The 17,787-nt window shown below is 40.1% G+C and overlaps 2 protein-coding genes across 2 annotated transcripts; both read left to right on the top strand.

The window, feature by feature from the left end:
* The first annotated feature begins 4,944 nt into the window (after positions 1–4,944).
* On the top strand, positions 4,945–7,520 carry LOC104454541 (WAT1-related protein At5g64700). The gene is made up of 7 exons (XM_010069432.2): positions 4,945–5,144; positions 5,325–5,387; positions 6,002–6,118; positions 6,293–6,524; positions 6,627–6,785; positions 7,050–7,201; positions 7,325–7,520. Exons 1-7 carry the CDS (start codon positions 4,945–4,947, stop codon positions 7,518–7,520), a joined length of 1,119 nt encoding a protein of 372 aa, XP_010067734.2.
* A 5,370-nt stretch (positions 7,521–12,890) lies between these two features.
* On the top strand, positions 12,891–16,900 carry LOC104434047 (protein NTM1-like 9). The gene is made up of 6 exons (XM_010047001.3): positions 12,891–13,352; positions 13,859–14,136; positions 14,959–15,213; positions 15,297–15,635; positions 15,842–16,276; positions 16,376–16,900. The coding sequence occupies exons 1-6, from the start codon at positions 13,187–13,189 to the stop codon at positions 16,694–16,696; spliced, it is 1,794 nt and encodes a 597-aa protein (XP_010045303.2). The 5' UTR covers positions 12,891–13,186; the 3' UTR covers positions 16,697–16,900.
* Positions 16,901–17,787: the final 887 nt, after the last annotated feature.

The following is a 17,787-nucleotide window of genomic DNA, read 5'->3' as shown; positions in this document are numbered from 1 at the left end:
ATTTGCGAAATGGCTGGGGTGATCGGTCTAGGAGAAGGATGGAATCAGGAATCGGACCGAGCAAGGTCGGTTCTCAACCTATAGAGCTGGGAACCGACCTTGTCTATCTTGGAATTGGATTGAATTGGACTGGTGGTATTATTTCTTTTAATTGGTTTATTTTCTTTTTGAAAGGTTTTTAAATATATTGTAAGTTTATAGGATGGAATTCTTAATCATGAGGAAGTTACTAGGAAAAGCAGAGATTATTCACACAAATAATATGTACTTTTTGCCCTTGTTGAATAAATAAAAAAAAAAAGAACATTATACTTTGGGCTGATTCCACTGGTTTGGTTCAAACCAAGAACTATGCCAATTATTTCTGGCTCATTATTTTTAAATTGAAACCACTCAGAACTGACCAGTTCAGTTTGATTTTTGGGTTGGATCGAGATCAATGCCCACCTATGAAATAGCACCACTCTAAATGTGTAGAGTAAATTATACTTGGCATGGCACAACAACAAATATGGATGATAAACCCTCTAATCACAAACCAATCCTAGAAAAGTGAACTTGAGCCCAATTTCCATGTATACTAAGTAAACTTGAGCCCAAAGCATGAATGAAACCAAAAATGCAACTTCATTTCATCAACGCCAGGAGAAAATTTTTTGGGCCTTGAACATAGGAGTTACTAGACATGTCTGTGCCGTAAATTGTTTTTTTCCCGGTATAAAAGTTTTTTTTTTTTATCGGTCCTAATCTATTCCTACTCTAACACTTACTCTCAGACTTTTACCCTGCCTCATTGCAAGGCGTGAAAGTCCAAACCCACTCTTGAAACTATATTGTCCCCACCTCAACCCCCGAAAAGGTGGGGATTCGAACCTCCTACTTCTCCCTTCCATGTTGAAATGGTGGCCATTGGGGCAAACTCCAGTGGTTTCCCGTATAAAAGTTCAATATATGATTTCTCAAGTGATTTGAGGTACAAAAGGTGAGTATACAGTATTTATCTTTCAGAAAATAAAGGAAAAAGCAAACGAAAACGATTAAAGGTAATAGGAATGAGAATGAACAAGTTATAGAGGTTAGTGCGCCTACACCGCAGAGTATCGCTCCTATGGTCTTCATTTTATCTACCCGGGTCTCTCTACATCGCCATAATCCAATATCCATGCGTTTTAATAGCATGAAGCTACATTTGGATCCACCTGCAAGAAGAGGCACGGTCATTTCATTTGAGAGTAGCCACTAAAGATATGTTCTACTGCTTATGTTTCTATCTAATTAATGAAAGATACCATTCAAGAAACGAAATCTGATCACGCCCATTACATGTATGTATGTGAAACTTTATTCATATATCGTATATCTTCGAATGATGGAAAAGGCGGAGGTGACAATACGGGATTATGTCCGTAGCATATCTTGTTTGTTGTATCCTAGAGACCATAGTTGTATAGCCCCATAGGTAATGATATTCTACAGCATTGCATTACGAGCGATACAACAATTAGAAACCCCTTTTTCTCAACCAAACTAAAAATAAAAAATAAAAAGTTTCCAAACTAATGAAGAAAAAGGCGAATTTTTTTGTTATGCTTTGTTTTTTTTTAATAGACTCGCTTTCCATCTTAATTGTAAGAAAACGAAAAATATTAGGGCGAGGTCACGGTGGTTCTAGATTTTATAAATTTAATCGATATAGAAAGAACCATCATCATCATAAGGACTTGACTAGAACTTGCCAAATGAATCCCCTCCCCATTGCGGATGGACGAAGAAGAGAAAGACGAAAGAGGAATTCGATGGAGCAACCTCCATCTACTAAACTTTGTCAATGACACTAATTTTTTTTAGCAATTACGTGGAAACACCATGGTAATCCACGTGGATGAACCTTCTGGGGGGGAATGAGGATTTGACCTGAAGTCGTCCCTTTGGCCTTTGAGTCAAGAAGGTATGTGTAAATGTCGAAAATTCGTTCTCTTGGCCATGAAATTAATTCTACATAGTTGTTTAAAGCTATTGTACGGTGGTTATTTTAGTTTTAAACTTTTCGATAGTGCCAATTTAGTCTTAAATCTTTTGATGATTTGCTAATTTAATTCTAAACTTTCCAATAGTGTTACAATTTAGTTTTAAGTCTTTTGAAAATTTCCTAATTCGGCCTTAAACCTATCATTTGGATAGTTGGCTAGAGTACCATATTGGCAAATTGAAAAAAGGTTTGGACTAAATTGATACATCATCAAAAAGTTAATGACTAAATTAATATAATTGAAAAGTTTATGATTAAATTTCAAATCATCCAAAGATTTAAAACTAAATTAACACAATTGATAGATCTAAGAAAATTACCAAAATGGTGCTAAACCTATTGAAATAGTGCCAATTTGGTCATATTTTTTTTTATATATATATATTGTCAATTCATTCCTAAGCCTTTTGCATTTGTACTAATTTAGTTAATTCGGTTAGTATTGATATGGACACAATCGACGCTAGCTATTCGGTTGACACTAACGTGGCAATTTTTTAATTTTTTTATATTTTTTTTTATATTTTTTTCCTTTCTCTTTCTTTTGTCTTCCTCTCGGTCGGTGAGGTCAACCTCACCGCGCATTGGTGAGGCTACCCTTGCCAGCCCTCACAAGGCATGACCTTGCCAAATCTGGGCGAGGGCGAGCCTTGCCATGGCTACTAGTGAGCTTGCCCTTGCCATGGCAAGGCTAGCCCTTGCATAGTGAGGGCTAGGGCGAGCCTGGCCCTTGCTTAGCGATGACGAATGTGAGGCCTTGCCGAGGGTGGTCAAGGCTTGCCCTTCTCAATGGTGGTGAGGTTGACATTGTTAGCCCTAAGCTCTAGTCGGTCCAACAACTAACTAGAAAAATATTGCCGGTTTGCGTCCATGTCGGCGTCGGTTGGATGTACTAAATTGGTGTGCATGCAAAATGTTAAGGATTAAATTAACCAAAAAAAAATTTAGGACTGAATTGACACAATTGCAATAAGTTTATGACTGTTTTTGTAATTTTCTCTAAAAATTTAGGATCGAATTGATCATCGTACAATAGGTTTATGACTTTTTGGACAATTATCCCGAATTAATTCACCCACGTGCCAGATTTAGAATATCCCTCATCCTTATATCTCCGGTCAAGTCAAGCATAAATTGCAGATTTGGTGCCTCATATTCAGGAACACAAATTGATTAGTTGGACCAACTTACGAAACAATGAAAACGTCACCTCTTTTAGACATGTGAGACAATAGAAGATATGGACAATAAATCAATTTGTTAGTAATATTGGCCATGGCCCACCGCAGTCGGTTCTAATTTTCTATGATTCCAAAATTAACATGTCAACAAGTACAAGTCTCGCTCACATGACATGTGGACGGTGGAGTGGGGCAGCCATGCAGAAGGCCAAATTAATGTTTAAATGAGGAACATGCCTTGATTTCTATATATATTTAGAGGTTGGGATTCAAACTTCTATGGTATATACTTTAGGTGAATGTGAATGAGGACTTCGTGAGAAATTATTGCGGACCCTAGCCACGTAAGCTAGCCCAGTTGTTTTCTCTCCGGCCTTAATGTTAACCGCCACAAACAAGTTAGCTGCTCGCACAACATGTTTGACTTCCATCAAACGTTCTCTAGCTGTTGCTCTGGCCATTGCGAAGATGCCTGCTTGTGTCAGGCCATGCGTCTTTGGCTGTGCTTGTAATTTCTGACGTTGCTCTAGCCAAAAAGAAAATAAAATTCTGAGGTTGCTACTATCTATTTATCACCGATATACGGCGAAAGCATAAGAAAATTTTCCAGCAAATGCATAGAATCAGCACAAGAAAGACGACCCTTTAACACTTTACATCAACAACTTTGGAGCGGGGAGCGGGAGCTGCATGGGAATTTGCTCGAACAACTTCATTCATGACCTCCTACTAATCTTCGTCGATGGCCCTAAGTTTCCGCGATTAATTCCATGGAACTCCACGATGATCCACGTGTATAAGCCATTTGAGGGAAATGAGGGTTTGACCACAAGTCAAACGCGGTCAAACTCTCGAACTGAACTCCATTGGACCTTTAATCAGAAAGGTAAAACAAACGTCGAAGTTCGTTTTCTTGGCCATGATATCATTTCACCCCGCGCTAGATTAAGAAAATCCCCAATACTCCTCTAGTCAAGTTAGTACCAATTGCCTATTTTAATGCCTCAAATCTTGCAATGCATGTCGATTAGTCCGATCGACTTGCCAAAGAATTTACACATTTTATTTTCAAGAGTCTCCCACGAAGTCCTCCAAATATTCTTATTCTAACAAAGTGTTTCTCACGAGTCTTCAGGATCCAATCAAGCGATTTCGGTTGGTGCAGGAAGGCATCAAAGATTTCAACGGAGATATCATTTTCAGGATTCGCGCTTCTCTTTCAATTTCTCTGTGTTCTGCTTATGTACATGAGAGAGCATGTTGTACACAGCTCATCATCCCATGAACTTCTTATCTTCTCTTCTCTTTCCCTTTCTGCCCTAGATCAGTCAGTTTGTTGAGCACAAAAACAGTTTTTCTGCGTCCAAGTGAAGAGGGCCATCCAAGTGTCTTGAGTAGGAGAATTTTCAAGTGGCGGGCAAGTCAAAAGAGCGAAGCAATTGCAATAACAACGGTGGATGCATCAAGTATACCCAATATTCTCTGAAACCCATGAATTCCCTGGTGGTCAAAATGCATTTGAAGCCACTGAATGCACTTCCTCTCTGCGTTAAATTCCCGCTTGCCCTAACTCTTTAATATATATGCCTCTCTTTTGTATTCTTTGAATCATGAAGTTCTTGCAAATGCAGAAGTCCGTGCACAACCGTTTTCATTGCTTGGACTAGAGAGAGATTGAGAAAGCTTTGAGAGAGAGAGAGAGAGAGAGAGACAGAGACAGAGAGACAGAGAGAGATGGCAACGATAGCGTTCAAGAAATATTTCGAGTCGTCAAAATTTTTGGTGAGCATGCTGCTAGTGCAAGCAATCGGGACCGGGATGCAACTGCTTTCCAAGGTCATCTTGAATGACGGGACCTTTATTTTCGCTCTCTTGGCTTATCGTCATGTGGTTGGCGCGGTTTGCGTTGCCCCGCTTGCTCTCTTCTTCGAAAGGTTCGATGCTGATCTTGATTTTTGATTCTCCTCGTCCTGAGTTCTCTCTTCCCTTTCTCGAGCATGTGCTCTTCAATTTCACCTTTTCTTTTTGAGCTTTCGAGCCATTTTAAAATGGGTAAAGATTGTATAAACCAGAGTACAAAGAATGACTCTTAAAAATGGCTGTCTTCAATGCAGAGGTAACACAACAAAGCTAAGCTTGAAGGTGTGGTTTTGGCTCTTCATTAACGCATTAACCGGGTGAGATGGCTCCTCTCTCTTTTCTTGAATTTCTTTGTCTTTTTCCACTTCAATGCATCTTCTTGTTTTTTCAGGAAGATATTTATTTTATGCAATCGACTAAGATCAAAATGCATCGTATGCTTACTGTTTATTTATTTATTTATTTTTGATAACTTTGAGTGATTGATGTCCCGTTTAGTTTTGAAACTCTGATTCTTGAGGACTGTAATCTGAAATGGCTTGGAAATCTGTTCTTCTGCATTGCAATGGGCATCAAGTTTTATGGCAAAAATATGTATATTATATACAACATTGATAGATGATACAGTAGATTACGTAAAACGTGAATGTATTTAACGATTTTCATCTTTACAGCTTTTCATATTCCCAGAGCAAGTTCTAGTCAAGCCCTCGTGGTTATTCAAGATCAATCAAATTTGAAAATTTAGAACCATGGTGACCTTGGACTAATTTTTCTCGTTTATATCACTAATAAGTAATAAGACGTAATCTGAATCTACAAAACGAAATATATAATATGAAAAAGACTTTGCTTTTTCTTTATCACTTTGAAAAGAGTGTTCGGGATAAAAGAAGGTTTTTCTAATTGTTATATCACTCTAATGTTGCAGAGTATCATTGTCTATGGGACTATTCTACTACGGTCTCCGGGATACAACTGCAACATATGCTAGCAACATCATAAGCATAACCCCGGTCATCACTTTTGTCTTTTCCATCATTCTAAGGTATATATATGGGCACAAACTCATATTTTGTTTCTAAATGATCATTAGTTCGATAGAAACATCCCTGGAAAACATATTTTCATAGCTACTCTCAAATGAAATCGTGTATTTCTTTTGGGTAGATCCGAATGTCGTTTCATGCTACTAAAATGTGTGGATGTTGGATTATGGCAGAGTAGAGTCGTGGGGCTTAAACACTAGAGCAGGTAAAGTGAAGACAATAGGAGCAATACTCTGTGTCGCAGGTGCAGCCACCACCACCTTCTACCAAGGAAAATCGTTCCATATCAATCATCAACACTCTCCCTCTCATGCTATCACCAAGGATATTCCATCTAATTGGACGAGAGGCACGCTTCTGCTGATCGGAGCCTGCCTATCGTATGGTATCTGGTTCATAGTGCAGGTTTATAGAACAAGTTCCCACTTTCTTCGCAAATAACGTTCATGAAGTTTAAGGATATGGTCCACCGATCATAATGCTCGTGTACATCGCTTTCTTGAACAGGTTAAGCTGATCAAAGTTTTCCCGTTGAAGTATTGGTCCACGATGTTGACATGCATCATCGCGTCCGGGCAAGCAATGATTGTAGGCCTGTGTATCGATCACAGCAGGAAATCATGGAGTCTGGGATGGAATCTGCAGCTGCTCACCATTGTCTACTCGGTAAGGTTATTTTTTATCCACAAGTTACATTGCGAATGCTTAATCATTTTGTGTTGGTCCTCGATTTGTTGAAGTGGCATCTAACCAATCATGAGCGGAAAACTTCCATCAATAGCATGATGGAATCCGCAGCTGCGAAACTCTTATGCTTAATGAGACAACAACTTTCTACAGCAATAGGGTCATTGTCAATTTTTTTTTTTATGGTTTCCTAGACATACGTTGCAATTTCAGTACTAACGAGCCAAACTAGCTACTTCACAGGGAGCACTGGTAACAGCTATGGCTTTCTGCTTGATCTCTTGGGTGATTGTGAAGCGAGGCCCTACCTATCCTTCCATGTTCAACCCGTTGATTCTGGTCTTCATTACTGTGCTAGAAGCTCTCTTACTCGGCGAGGCGATCCACCTCGGAACGTATGATGAATCTCATAATCATAAGTCCTTTCTTTGCCTTCATAATTTTCATGAGCTACTAGGTTTAATTCAAAATTTTCGGAACTTACTGCGTATGAACCCAATTCATAACTGTTATTGCAGTTTAGTGGGATCAATTCTGATCCTAATGGGAATATACTCCTTCTTATGGGGAAAAAGGAAGGAATTGATGATGAATCGGCAGCCTCCGGTCAAGAACGTGGCGCCTATGGATGTTGAGGCAATGGTCACTGAACCTACAGCGATCCCGCCACCAAAAGCGACAAGTATCTTGCCAAGCAATTCACCAGAGCAATAGATTTCATAGAGAAACAATGAAATCTAGGTGATTAGGAATGGTCCTGATGCGGCTTCTGTGCAGGGGCACAGTATATATAAGTAAAAAGCGAATTTAGGCTCCTTGGGGTTTCACACTTTGGAGCAATTACAGCATACAAAATTGATCTCACAGTCAAAAGTATTCTCTAATCAAATTTGTGAATGGCGTATCTTTGCTCAAGAACACAGCTCAATCTTTATGTTTGTATGATAATATGGATCTTTACTTAATTCACCAACTGTGCTAATATGTGTGGTGAAAATTTTGTATTCTTATAGATTGTTTTCGTAACCGAGATAGATTAGCCGTCATAAGCTAATCAATGAATTTTCACATAATTCTCTTCCAGTTAACCAAAATTAATCATATTGATCATCCGTGTAAAGAAAATCTTATCTAATTAGCTTTGAAATGGAATTATTTACCTATACCTTAATATCACTATTGATTTTAGTTTTTTTTTATAATTAATTTGCTTTTGAAATATTGATTGTTTATTCTATGCATGTATAAAATAAGCTTTTTGCTTACATGATAGTTGCTTTTGGTACCACCACGTCCATAACAGAAGTTCTTTTAGGATTTTTAACCTAGTGCATGTACATTTCTAGAGGTAAAATTGTCAAAACAATTATAAACTTAGCAATGATTGGGTCCAGGGTAGGTAAATTTTAGACCCGGACCCTGTACCTAACCTTGTTATAATTGGTTCATTTTTTTTAGACTTTGTACTCAATTCTATTTACACTAGACTCTGTTTTGGAGCCACCTGTTTTTCCGATCTAGTTTAAGGGTCAAACCTATTTCCATTGAAACCTGTTTTACAACCGTTCAATATCCTATACGGTTTTGAATTTTACATTAATACGTGAAAAAACAATATAATCATTCTAATTTGTATTGAATTATTCCAATTTGTATTGAATCATTAAGCATATGTAATCAATTAGTACATGCACTTTTTGACTAAACAAAACTAAGGATTCACAAGGTTAATTATCATAAATAAATATCATAAGGCAAAGCAAAAATCCTATGCAATAGACGGTGCAACCGTAAACTGGTGAGGGAGAGGAATGACGAAGGGGGAGTGCCGTGTGAGAGGAAAAACGTGGTTCTAGAATCAGAAATCAAGGGAAAAAAAATGGGTAGGGTTAAGCTGATTAAGGTTTTCCCGTTGAAGTGTTGGGGCACGATGCTGATGCGCATCATCGCATCTGCGCAAGCGACGATAGTAGGCTTATGTATCGACCGTTGGAGGGAGTCGTGGAGTCTGGGATTGAATATGCAATTGATCACCATTGTCCACTCGGTAAGGTTGTTTCTTATCCCGAGTCACGCCACAATTACTCTCCACTGTTTTGCGTCGGCCCTCGATCTGTTCGCGGCGCATCGAGCCAATCATGAGCGAAAAACTTCCATCAATCGCATGATCAACGGTCTCCATCGTCCTATCCTTAAAGTTACGATTTCATTACTAACGAGCGAAACTAGCTACTGCTTTGCAAGGTGCATTGGCGACAGCTGCGACTTTCTGCTTAATCTCTTGGGTGATTGTGAAGCGAGGCCCTACCTTCCCTTCCATGTTCAACCCCTTGACTCTGATCTTCGTTTCTATGCTAGAAGCGCTCATACTCGGCGAGGCGATCCACCTCGGAATGTACGATGAATCTCATGATCATACATCCTTTCTTCGCCTTCTTAAATTTTCATAACCTAGTAAGGTTTCATTTTTACTGAGTATCAAACCCTACTCATTACTATATATCAGTGTAGTGGGAACTAGTCTAATCCTGGTGGGAATCTACCCCTTCTTGTGGGGAAAAAGGAAGGAGTTGAGGATGAATCCAATGCATCGGGTGAATAACGTAGTGGCCATGGATGTCAAGGCAGCGGTCAATGGATCCACGGGGATCCCACCACAGAAAGCGACTGTTGTCACGTCGAGCGATTCATTGGCCAAAAATATCGTAGGACAATGATGAAGTCTTTCGATGATTAGGAATAATTCGTATGTAATTTCTGTGCAGCGTCGCAATATACAAACGATTCTAGGCCCTCTGGAGTTGCAGACAATGGAGCAAGCAGTAGGATGCAAGATTGATCTCTATCACAGCCAAAAGCAGTGACATCTAATCAAGTTTTAAAATAAATATTTAAACTACACGTCTAACAACTTAAACTTTGAGAACATTTGATAGTCATTCTATAAAATCTCACATGGTGTCAAAGTTGTAGGTCTTAAATTCGAATCTTTACAATCCCCATTTGTCTTCCCACTTAAATGTCAATGCTTAGGTCTAGGTACAAAAGACCAATGTTTAATTCATTGATAGTCTAACCAAATAGTCTGTATGGTCGAGTTGGGAGATTGACATGTGGGAAATTTGGTCACGCACTTACTTCTAATTTGTGTATGACCTTTTTTTGTCTTCAATGTATAATCGGTGTCCAAATAGATATTTTTCATGTATGTTATCTCTTTATAGAAATAGATCAATATTATGAAAGACTTCAAACTAGTACATTTGTGATAAATTTACTCAAATTAATTTTTTGATAATCAAAAACCTTAAACTAGTATACTTATGAAAAATTTATCCTCCATTAATTTTCATTAAATATTACTTTTAAATTGCTAAATGGACATGTGACAATTAATGGATTCACTAGTTTATGATTTTACCCTCTCTTTATCATAGGGGTATTAATTTTTTTATTTTCCGTGATATTAATCTAATTTAACATAAACTAACGAATGGTAAATTTGATGTAATTGTACAAGTTTGGGGTTTAAAAATTAGTTTGGACTAAATTTGTCATAAATGTACCAATTTGTAGTTTTTTATAATTAAAAAAATTAGTTTTGGATAAATTTATCATATGTGTATCAATTTTGGAATTTTTGCAGTATTAACCCTATAAAATCTAATGGTCCTAATAAAAATTATTTCAATGTATCATGGGGTATAATGCTTATTTGCAATAAAAACTAATTCATCACGTGATGAAGCATAATCACCGAACATGAAAGAAAAATGGTCGATTCCTCATATGAGGAGAATTTTTGCCACATAATTATTTTATTTATAAATTACACGTTCGGCTTTTGAAGGAGTACCAAAACTAACTTAGAATTTGGATTTTATTTATTTCACTTTAATTGAATATTGTTTAAGGTTTCGTTTCATCCACCATCCGCCTTGTAATTTGTACCATGGAGTTCGTCCCTATCTCACCAAACACTTATCTTCATTGAGCTCGGGCCCAGATGGTGGGCGGACCTTTTCGACTATGGAATCGACTCCCTCGCCTAATTAAATTGGAAAATGTCCAGGTTTTCATTTAATGTCTGGTCTCCCTTTATTTTGGGGGGACAACAAAGTAAGATAAAAAAAAGATTGAATTTTCTAAACTCGCGACCTTTTTAGCTTCCATTATTTAACTGAAAATCGAGAATCAATAGAGAAAACCCAAGAATATGCCTTAAAAGGTCGAATAAAAAATAACACTTCGAAGCTCGAAGGGGGAGCACAAAAAATTTCTCCCTTTTGCCCTAGAGAATGTTCACAGTCGTTGTTGTCGAAACAGTCATTACTTTTTTTTTTTTCTTTATTAGACATTACTTTAAACCACCTTTGCATCCCCATTATTGTACTGGCGAAAAAGGGTCGGGTTCCGATAAACATCGAGGCAAAGCGACGAATTCCTAATTATACTCTATATACAAAAAGCTTCTTTTTTCTCTTCCTCACTCGATTTTCCTCTCTTTTCTACCGAAAATTTATACATGGAAACGGACAAACCTAATGCGTTGCAACTGGCGAAACTTGCGAGAGAGGCATTGCCTTTGCTCCTGACTGCTCCACGCAAGGGGCGAAAGGGAAAGATACCGGCGGTCTGTCCTTTTTTTTTATTTTTTATAATTATTTTTTCTTTTCATTTTAGCCTTTAAATATATGGATACTCCAGTCTTGATCCGACCCCACCATGATAGTGGAAAATACACCGGGTTTTCAATTGGCCCCGGAGGAAAAGGGAACATCCGCACGTACGGCCCGAATTGCATTTGCGGAGACCCTTGACTTTGGCGGCCCCGCTTTACACCGTCGCGCGTTCATATTGAACTTTTTCGCGTTCACATTGCGTAGCGTGGGATCCCGAGGATGACGAGGGCGACGCTGTCTGCTGCTCTTCTCTTAATTTTGCTTGCTGTGGTACCTAATCCCACTTTTGGACCACTTCGATCCTGCTTTGGAATTCGATCTCGATAGCGTCCGTGGCATCATTCCTTGTCACGAGAGATGCTGCCCCGACCGCCTAGCCCCGATTGCTAGATAGATGGAATCGAATCTTGTTGAAAATACACGGGAACATGTGCTAAGCTTGGATTGTAGCTGAAATCGAGAGTGTGCTTTTACTTGTTTATTGTCAAATTGCAAGTTAACACGAGTGTATATTGATGACCCGAATCTCTACTTAGTTGGATAGCGTTCTAGGTTGGCATTCCTTAAAAAGATGAGCAAGTAATTTTATGGTAGTCACATCACCCGTCGTAGGGTAAAAAGAAAATTGGATTAAAATTTGAATGCAAATTTCATTGAAGTTATTTCATGCGTTTATGGAGATTGTTACCTTATTAAGATGCTGATCATGCAACAACATAACCAAAAACCTCTCTGGTCAAATGCAAACAATCCATGTCCAGACTTTATTAGGGTTTCATATTCAATTCCCAAATTATAAATAAAGCAAGTTTCCAAGCTCCTTTTTCCCAGAAAAAAGAAGAAGAAGGAAAGCTCCTTTTTCCTTTTTTTCTGTTTCTGTTTTTGTTTTTATTTTTGTTTTTGTTTTGTGTCCCAACCCAAAACGAGATTGGCAACCGCCACTAACCGCACAGGCCCTACGGGGCCGCGGGGGGGTCCCGCCCTAACGCCAACGTCGTCATCGACCGTTACGCGAGAAGCGCGAGCGCGGTGCGGAGAGAATCGTCGTGGGAAACACGTCGGCGCCAATCAGATCGCTCCGCCTCCCCCTCCTCCTTTTTCTCCTCCTTCCCATCGTCGCCGCGGTCCACGTCACCGGGGGCGCGGGCCCCGCGCCTCCCTCCCTCCCCGCGCCCACGTGTCGCCGTCCCCATTGGCCTGCCACCTCCCACTCTCCGAAACTTCCTTAACACGGTCTCTCTATCTCTCTCCCGCTTCTGCCCCCGTCGATTCCCCCTTTCGCCCCTAGCAAGGGCGGCGGGTGAGTGGCACCTTGCGTAATAAGGGGCAAGGGCAGGGGCAAGGACACCCTCACGCGGAAATATACGTAGTTTAAAAGCGCGGGGAAGGGACAGGCGGAGCGAGAACGAAGATTGACTTTGCACAGACGACGAAGTAAAATCAGCTCTCTCTCTCTCTCTCTCCTCTTTCTCTCTCTACCTCTGCGCTTCGCCTTCTCGCTTTCCCTGCTCTTTCCTTGGCGATCTTCGCGAAAGCTATGGGCCACGCGAGCATCTAAATATCCATCGATTCTCTCGGTGTTTCTCCGCGCTTTGTCATTTTGTTAGGGTTTTGAAGGGAAGACGAAGAGGGGTCTTCCTCTCTGTTTCTCTTTCTCTCTGCCTTTTAGCTTCGTTGTCGGGCGTGTGAGCGCTGGACATGGCGGTCTTGCCCCTCAACTCGCTCCCGCTGGGGTTCCGGTTCCGACCCACCGACCAGGAGCTGATCGACCACTACCTGCGGCTCAAGATCAATGGGAGAGACCGGGAGGTGAGGGTGATCCGGGAAGTCGACGTCTGCAAGGTCGAGCCCTGGGACTTGCCAGGTAAATTCTTGTTTCTTTCTTCTTCCGCCGCGACCCATCTTCGCGCGTTGCGTGTTCGTCTCGTATTTCGGGGGTTCCGCTGAGGTTGACGTTTCGTCCTCGCGGTCGATCGGTTTCCGCTCGCGTTTTGCTTGATTCGCGTCTCTCGTGCTGTTCGATTCTTCGTCTGTGCGCGCGCGCGCGCCTTTTTTTTTTTTTTTTTTCGGCTGCATTTAGTTGCTCCGACGAGTGATTATGGGGTTCTCTGTTCTGTCCCCTGTTGCGTAGTTAACGAATGAGTTGGCGGTTCTCCTTGATTTTTCTAAAAATGCTTTCTTTCTGATGTGAGAACGGAATTCGTGCTTGATTCCGCTTTCCGGGTGGAATAGATTAAAACTCCCGCATGGTCAAAATGATTGCTTTAGTGGTGGAGTAGCTGTGATCAGCGATTGTTTTCAAAATGCTCTCTTTTGATGTTGGTTTACAAAAGCCGTTCTTTTAATTTTTTTGTGATGGTGGTGGTGTAGATTTGTCAGCTATAGAGTCAAGGGATCCAGAATGGTTCTTCTTTTGTCCGAGGGACCGGAAGTACCCAAACGGGCATCGGCTCAACCGGGCAACAACAGCTGGATACTGGAAAGCCACAGGGAAGGACCGGAAAATAAAATTGGGACGGGATTTGATCGGAATGAAGAAGACTCTGGTCTTTTACACCGGCCGTGCTCCCAAAGGGAAGAGGACTTACTGGGTGATGCATGAATACCGAACAACTTTGGAAGAGCTGGATGGTACTCACCCTGGACAGGTTAGATCAACTGCCTCTTAAAATTTGGATCTTGATCTTCATTTGCGTTTCATTCTACCGTATTTGGTCGCTCAGGATTCTGTTTGAGCCTTGAATTGATATTATATTGTTTGCATCCTTTTCCGTGAGTGAAAGGACTCGACCGATTTCAATTTTTTTTTTCCCTTTTAAGAGAGAACCGGTTTAATCAAAAGGCAGTGATGTGATGACTTCACCTTCATTGATCTCGAGACTGATCTCAATATTGGCAAACACCTCCACTTGCATTTAAGCTAAGACATGTGACTGCAGACGAATTAGAATGTTACGGATCCCTTAACTTTGTAAATGTAGTGATTTTAGTAGTGTTACCGAAAATGAAGTAGCATTTATATTGTAGATACCTCTGTTAGTTTGTTTAGTCACGGTCTGCTCCTCTTCTGCAGGTTCATGTGCAACACTTTATATATTAAACTCATGCAGAGTTAGTAAGTTCTCACAGGAGGATTGTTCATTTTAAAATAAACATGCATTGTCATTGGCAGATATTCCTGCATTTATGTGCTACTGAACTATAATGTGAACCAGTTTGGTACTCCATGTATTAGTTTGCACCTTCTAGGTAAGATTGAAAATGTGTAGTAGCGGTGATTGTTGCTTAGTTCAGTTCTGCAAAGAAAGGATGGTTGATTTCTCCTTTTTTGGACTTAATCATTTGAAACAAGAACTTTGTAGGCCTCTAAAGTAAACAATGCAGAAAGGGTGCTATTTGAAAAAAAAAAAAAAAAAAGTAGAAACTCCCGATTTTGTTGTACTTTGTTATCTGATTGGCATCTATTGCAGGGTGCATTTGTTCTGTGTCGTCTGTTCAGGAAGCAAGATGAGACTCTTGAATGCCCAACTCGTGATGATGCAGAAGTAGTGGTTGTTTCTCCAACAGCCAACTCTTTACCTGATGATACTGAGTCAGAGCTAGTGATAGCTCAAGATGGACCATCTGTGATAGCTCAAGATGGAACATCTTCTGCGACACAAGATAAACTGCCACATGAAGATTGTGATTTAGAACGACGCCAGTGTGTGCTTCCAAAGAATGAGGTGAGAATGCAACTAATACCACTCATGGTCTTGTTGTCTCGCTTTTTTAGTGCTCAGTTTTTTAATTAATGCTCCTACTTCAGGTGAATTTGCCACAAGAAAGTGATTTGAACTTGCTTGGAGATGCAATGATGCACCCACCATTGCCGTTGCCGATGAAAGAAGAGTTGGAAACTTCCTTCATGCATGAGGTTGTGAATGCCATTAGCAATCATGAAACTGGTGTGCAGCTTCAGAATGACAAAAATGAAGATGATATATCCGACTTCTTTAACTCGATATTCAATGTCGACTATGAAGGCCCTTGTGATGAGAGTGGTCAGTGCAATTTGGACTTTGGCAGCGAGATTGGGAAGAACGGGCCTATAGTCGAGGACAGTTTATTGCAAAATGATCTACTTCAGGAAGCGACTGAAAGACAGGTGATCTTATGAAGTTGAACTTTATCTTTTCCCTAAGAATACCTGAGAATTTAAATTCTGTCCACCTTGTCCTTTGAATGCTTCTGGTCACAATGTGAATTCACGAGTGCCTTTATATTAAATGTTTAAATGTTTGTTTACCAATCAGGCGATACTTTTCTCATTGGCTTTTTGTTTAATCTATTCCAAATTTTTGTATACTGCAGAGTGGATGTCAATTAGAGTGGAATGGAGCAAAAGATTACGAGATAGACACGTTACAAATGGGGATGGCTCGAGGAAACTTCCAAATGGGGTTCCCTGATTCCAACTTTCATCAGGACTCTAGTGCAGCAGCTTCATTGTTTGGAATCTCTGATGCATCTCAATCTGATGTGAGGCCAAACAGCATTCACCTTCAAGATCTAGGCACTTCTTCAACCGATCTTCAGAGTGGTAACCCTTTTGGAACTGGAATCAGGATAAGGTCTCGCTCTTCACAAATTTTGCAACCTCAGTTTGATCATGGGGCGCAAGGTTCTGCCCCAAGAAGGTTACGTATTCAGTGTAAACTTCAAATTGGTCCACTAAGCTGCAGTAGGAAGCCAAATGATTTTAGTTCTTGTGATGAAGTTAAAAAATTCAAGTCCATTAATGCAGAGGTAAGAAGCTCATGAGCACCAATAGTCTTTTTGACAGAATAAATCTCTATAGGTTGCCTTGTATTTGCTGTGTAAATCTTATCAAAGTGTTGTGCGCAGGAGGAAAAAGTTTTCGATAAGCTGGTTGAGGGTGGTGAAGATTCGGTTGGTGACGAATCTGTTAGTAGTAGTTCTAGTGAACCCCAGAAGCTTACTCTTTGTGATATTAATGAAGAGAGCGAAGTTTCTCGAGAGATAGTCAGTACGCAGGATGCAAGATCGAATAAGCAATATTCTAGGATCAGATTACTAGTCTCTTCTCTGTTCACAGAGGGACCTGCTATTCGATCAGGGAGGTCCCGCATTAATCTGTTTAGTTTTTTTGTTTTCTTAGTTTTTTCTCTGGGTGCGATCAGCGCGTGGAGATATATTCGCCTGTGAGGCTTTTGAGGAGCATTCCTCTGTGTGTATTATTATAGTTTCCGTTTTTCAGATGACCAGTTAACCTCATAGGCGGGAGATTCAGTAGATTTCGCTTTGTCTATATTGTTATATGTCGTGTATTTAGGTTGATCTGAACAATGGATACTCTAATCATACGGTTTTCCATTTATTCGTCTATTCATCTATTCATTTGGCCCTGAAGTTCTGTTTTCCGTCAGTCATTTCTGCATTTCTTTTAGCACTCTGTACACCATGTCAAATGGCATTTCTGCCTCCGACCCAAGAAAAAAAAAATGTCTTTTCAAGCGAGGTCTATGCCTATTCCGACAGTCCTCAATCGACGGCAGAGAAAGGCGGAGCCTTTCTCGGTGGTTCGGCGCATGACGTGATATCGTAATTTGCCCTGAGATGGAGGAATGGCGATGCACAGGAGGAATTTGCTTTTATATATGAAGAGTGGGGGCACGAGAGAAAGAGAGAGGCCCCCCTCCGTTCATACATTGAACCTATAAGGGCGATTCCTTAACGTACTCAAAAAGCCATTTTGAGATTGCAAATCTCGTATCCTCTCGCGCGAAAGGAAGGACCCACCATACCAACCAGATATCCCGGCCCAGCTTTTGTGTGTACTAGTCAAGATCCTTATCCATGACCCATGATGCATCCTCGCGCGCTCTTTGCCGGAGCATTCTCTCTCTCACTCTATCTGCAAAGGGAGGTCTCTTCCTCTCTAGCACCTGCAGTGAATGTGATGGGTCTAGGGATGGTCAAGAGGGAGTGATGTCTCTGTCTATTTTTAAACGGGTTAATATCATAAAAGACTTTAAACAGATACATCTTAAATTTTTTCATCATGAAAAATCCAAATTAGTACACATAGAACAAGTTGACACAAATAACTTTGAATTTGTATATTTGTTATAAATTTTAATTCCGTTCGTTTTCATTAAATTATATTAATATTACTAAAAAATCTAAACTAATGTATCTATAACACACGGATGATAAAACCCTAAATGGGTATGTTCGTTAACTATCACGTGCTATCCATCTAAGTAATAATTTTATGATAAAAATTAACAGAAATT

The sequence above is a fragment of the Eucalyptus grandis genome, chromosome 1 (assembly GCF_016545825.1).
Source record: "Eucalyptus grandis isolate ANBG69807.140 chromosome 1, ASM1654582v1, whole genome shotgun sequence".
Taxonomy (NCBI): Eukaryota; Viridiplantae; Streptophyta; class Magnoliopsida; order Myrtales; family Myrtaceae; genus Eucalyptus; species Eucalyptus grandis.
Note: the sequence above shows the minus strand (reverse complement) of the source record. Positions and strands in the feature narration are given on the sequence as shown.

What these genes read in the sequence shown, in the direction of transcription:
- LOC104434047 (XM_010047001.3), top strand. Translation starts at nt 13,187, where the DNA reads ATGGCGGTCTTGCCCCTCAACTCGCTCCCGCTGGGGTTCCGGTTCCGA. An exon ending in GTGTGCTTCCAAAGAATGAG is followed by an intron (nt 15,214 to 15,296) that starts GTGAGAATGCAA and finishes CTCCTACTTCAG; the next exon opens with GTGAATTTGCCACAAGAAAG. An exon ending in AGGAAGCGACTGAAAGACAG is followed by an intron (nt 15,636 to 15,841) that starts GTGATCTTATGA and finishes TGTATACTGCAG; the next exon opens with AGTGGATGTCAATTAGAGTG.
- LOC104454541 (XM_010069432.2), top strand. Translation starts at nt 4,945, where the DNA reads ATGGCAACGATAGCGTTCAAGAAATATTTCGAGTCGTCAAAATTTTTG. An exon ending in GTCTTTTCCATCATTCTAAG is followed by an intron (nt 6,119 to 6,292) that starts GTATATATATGG and finishes GGATTATGGCAG; the next exon opens with AGTAGAGTCGTGGGGCTTAA. An exon ending in GTATCTGGTTCATAGTGCAG is followed by an intron (nt 6,525 to 6,626) that starts GTTTATAGAACA and finishes TTTCTTGAACAG; the next exon opens with GTTAAGCTGATCAAAGTTTT.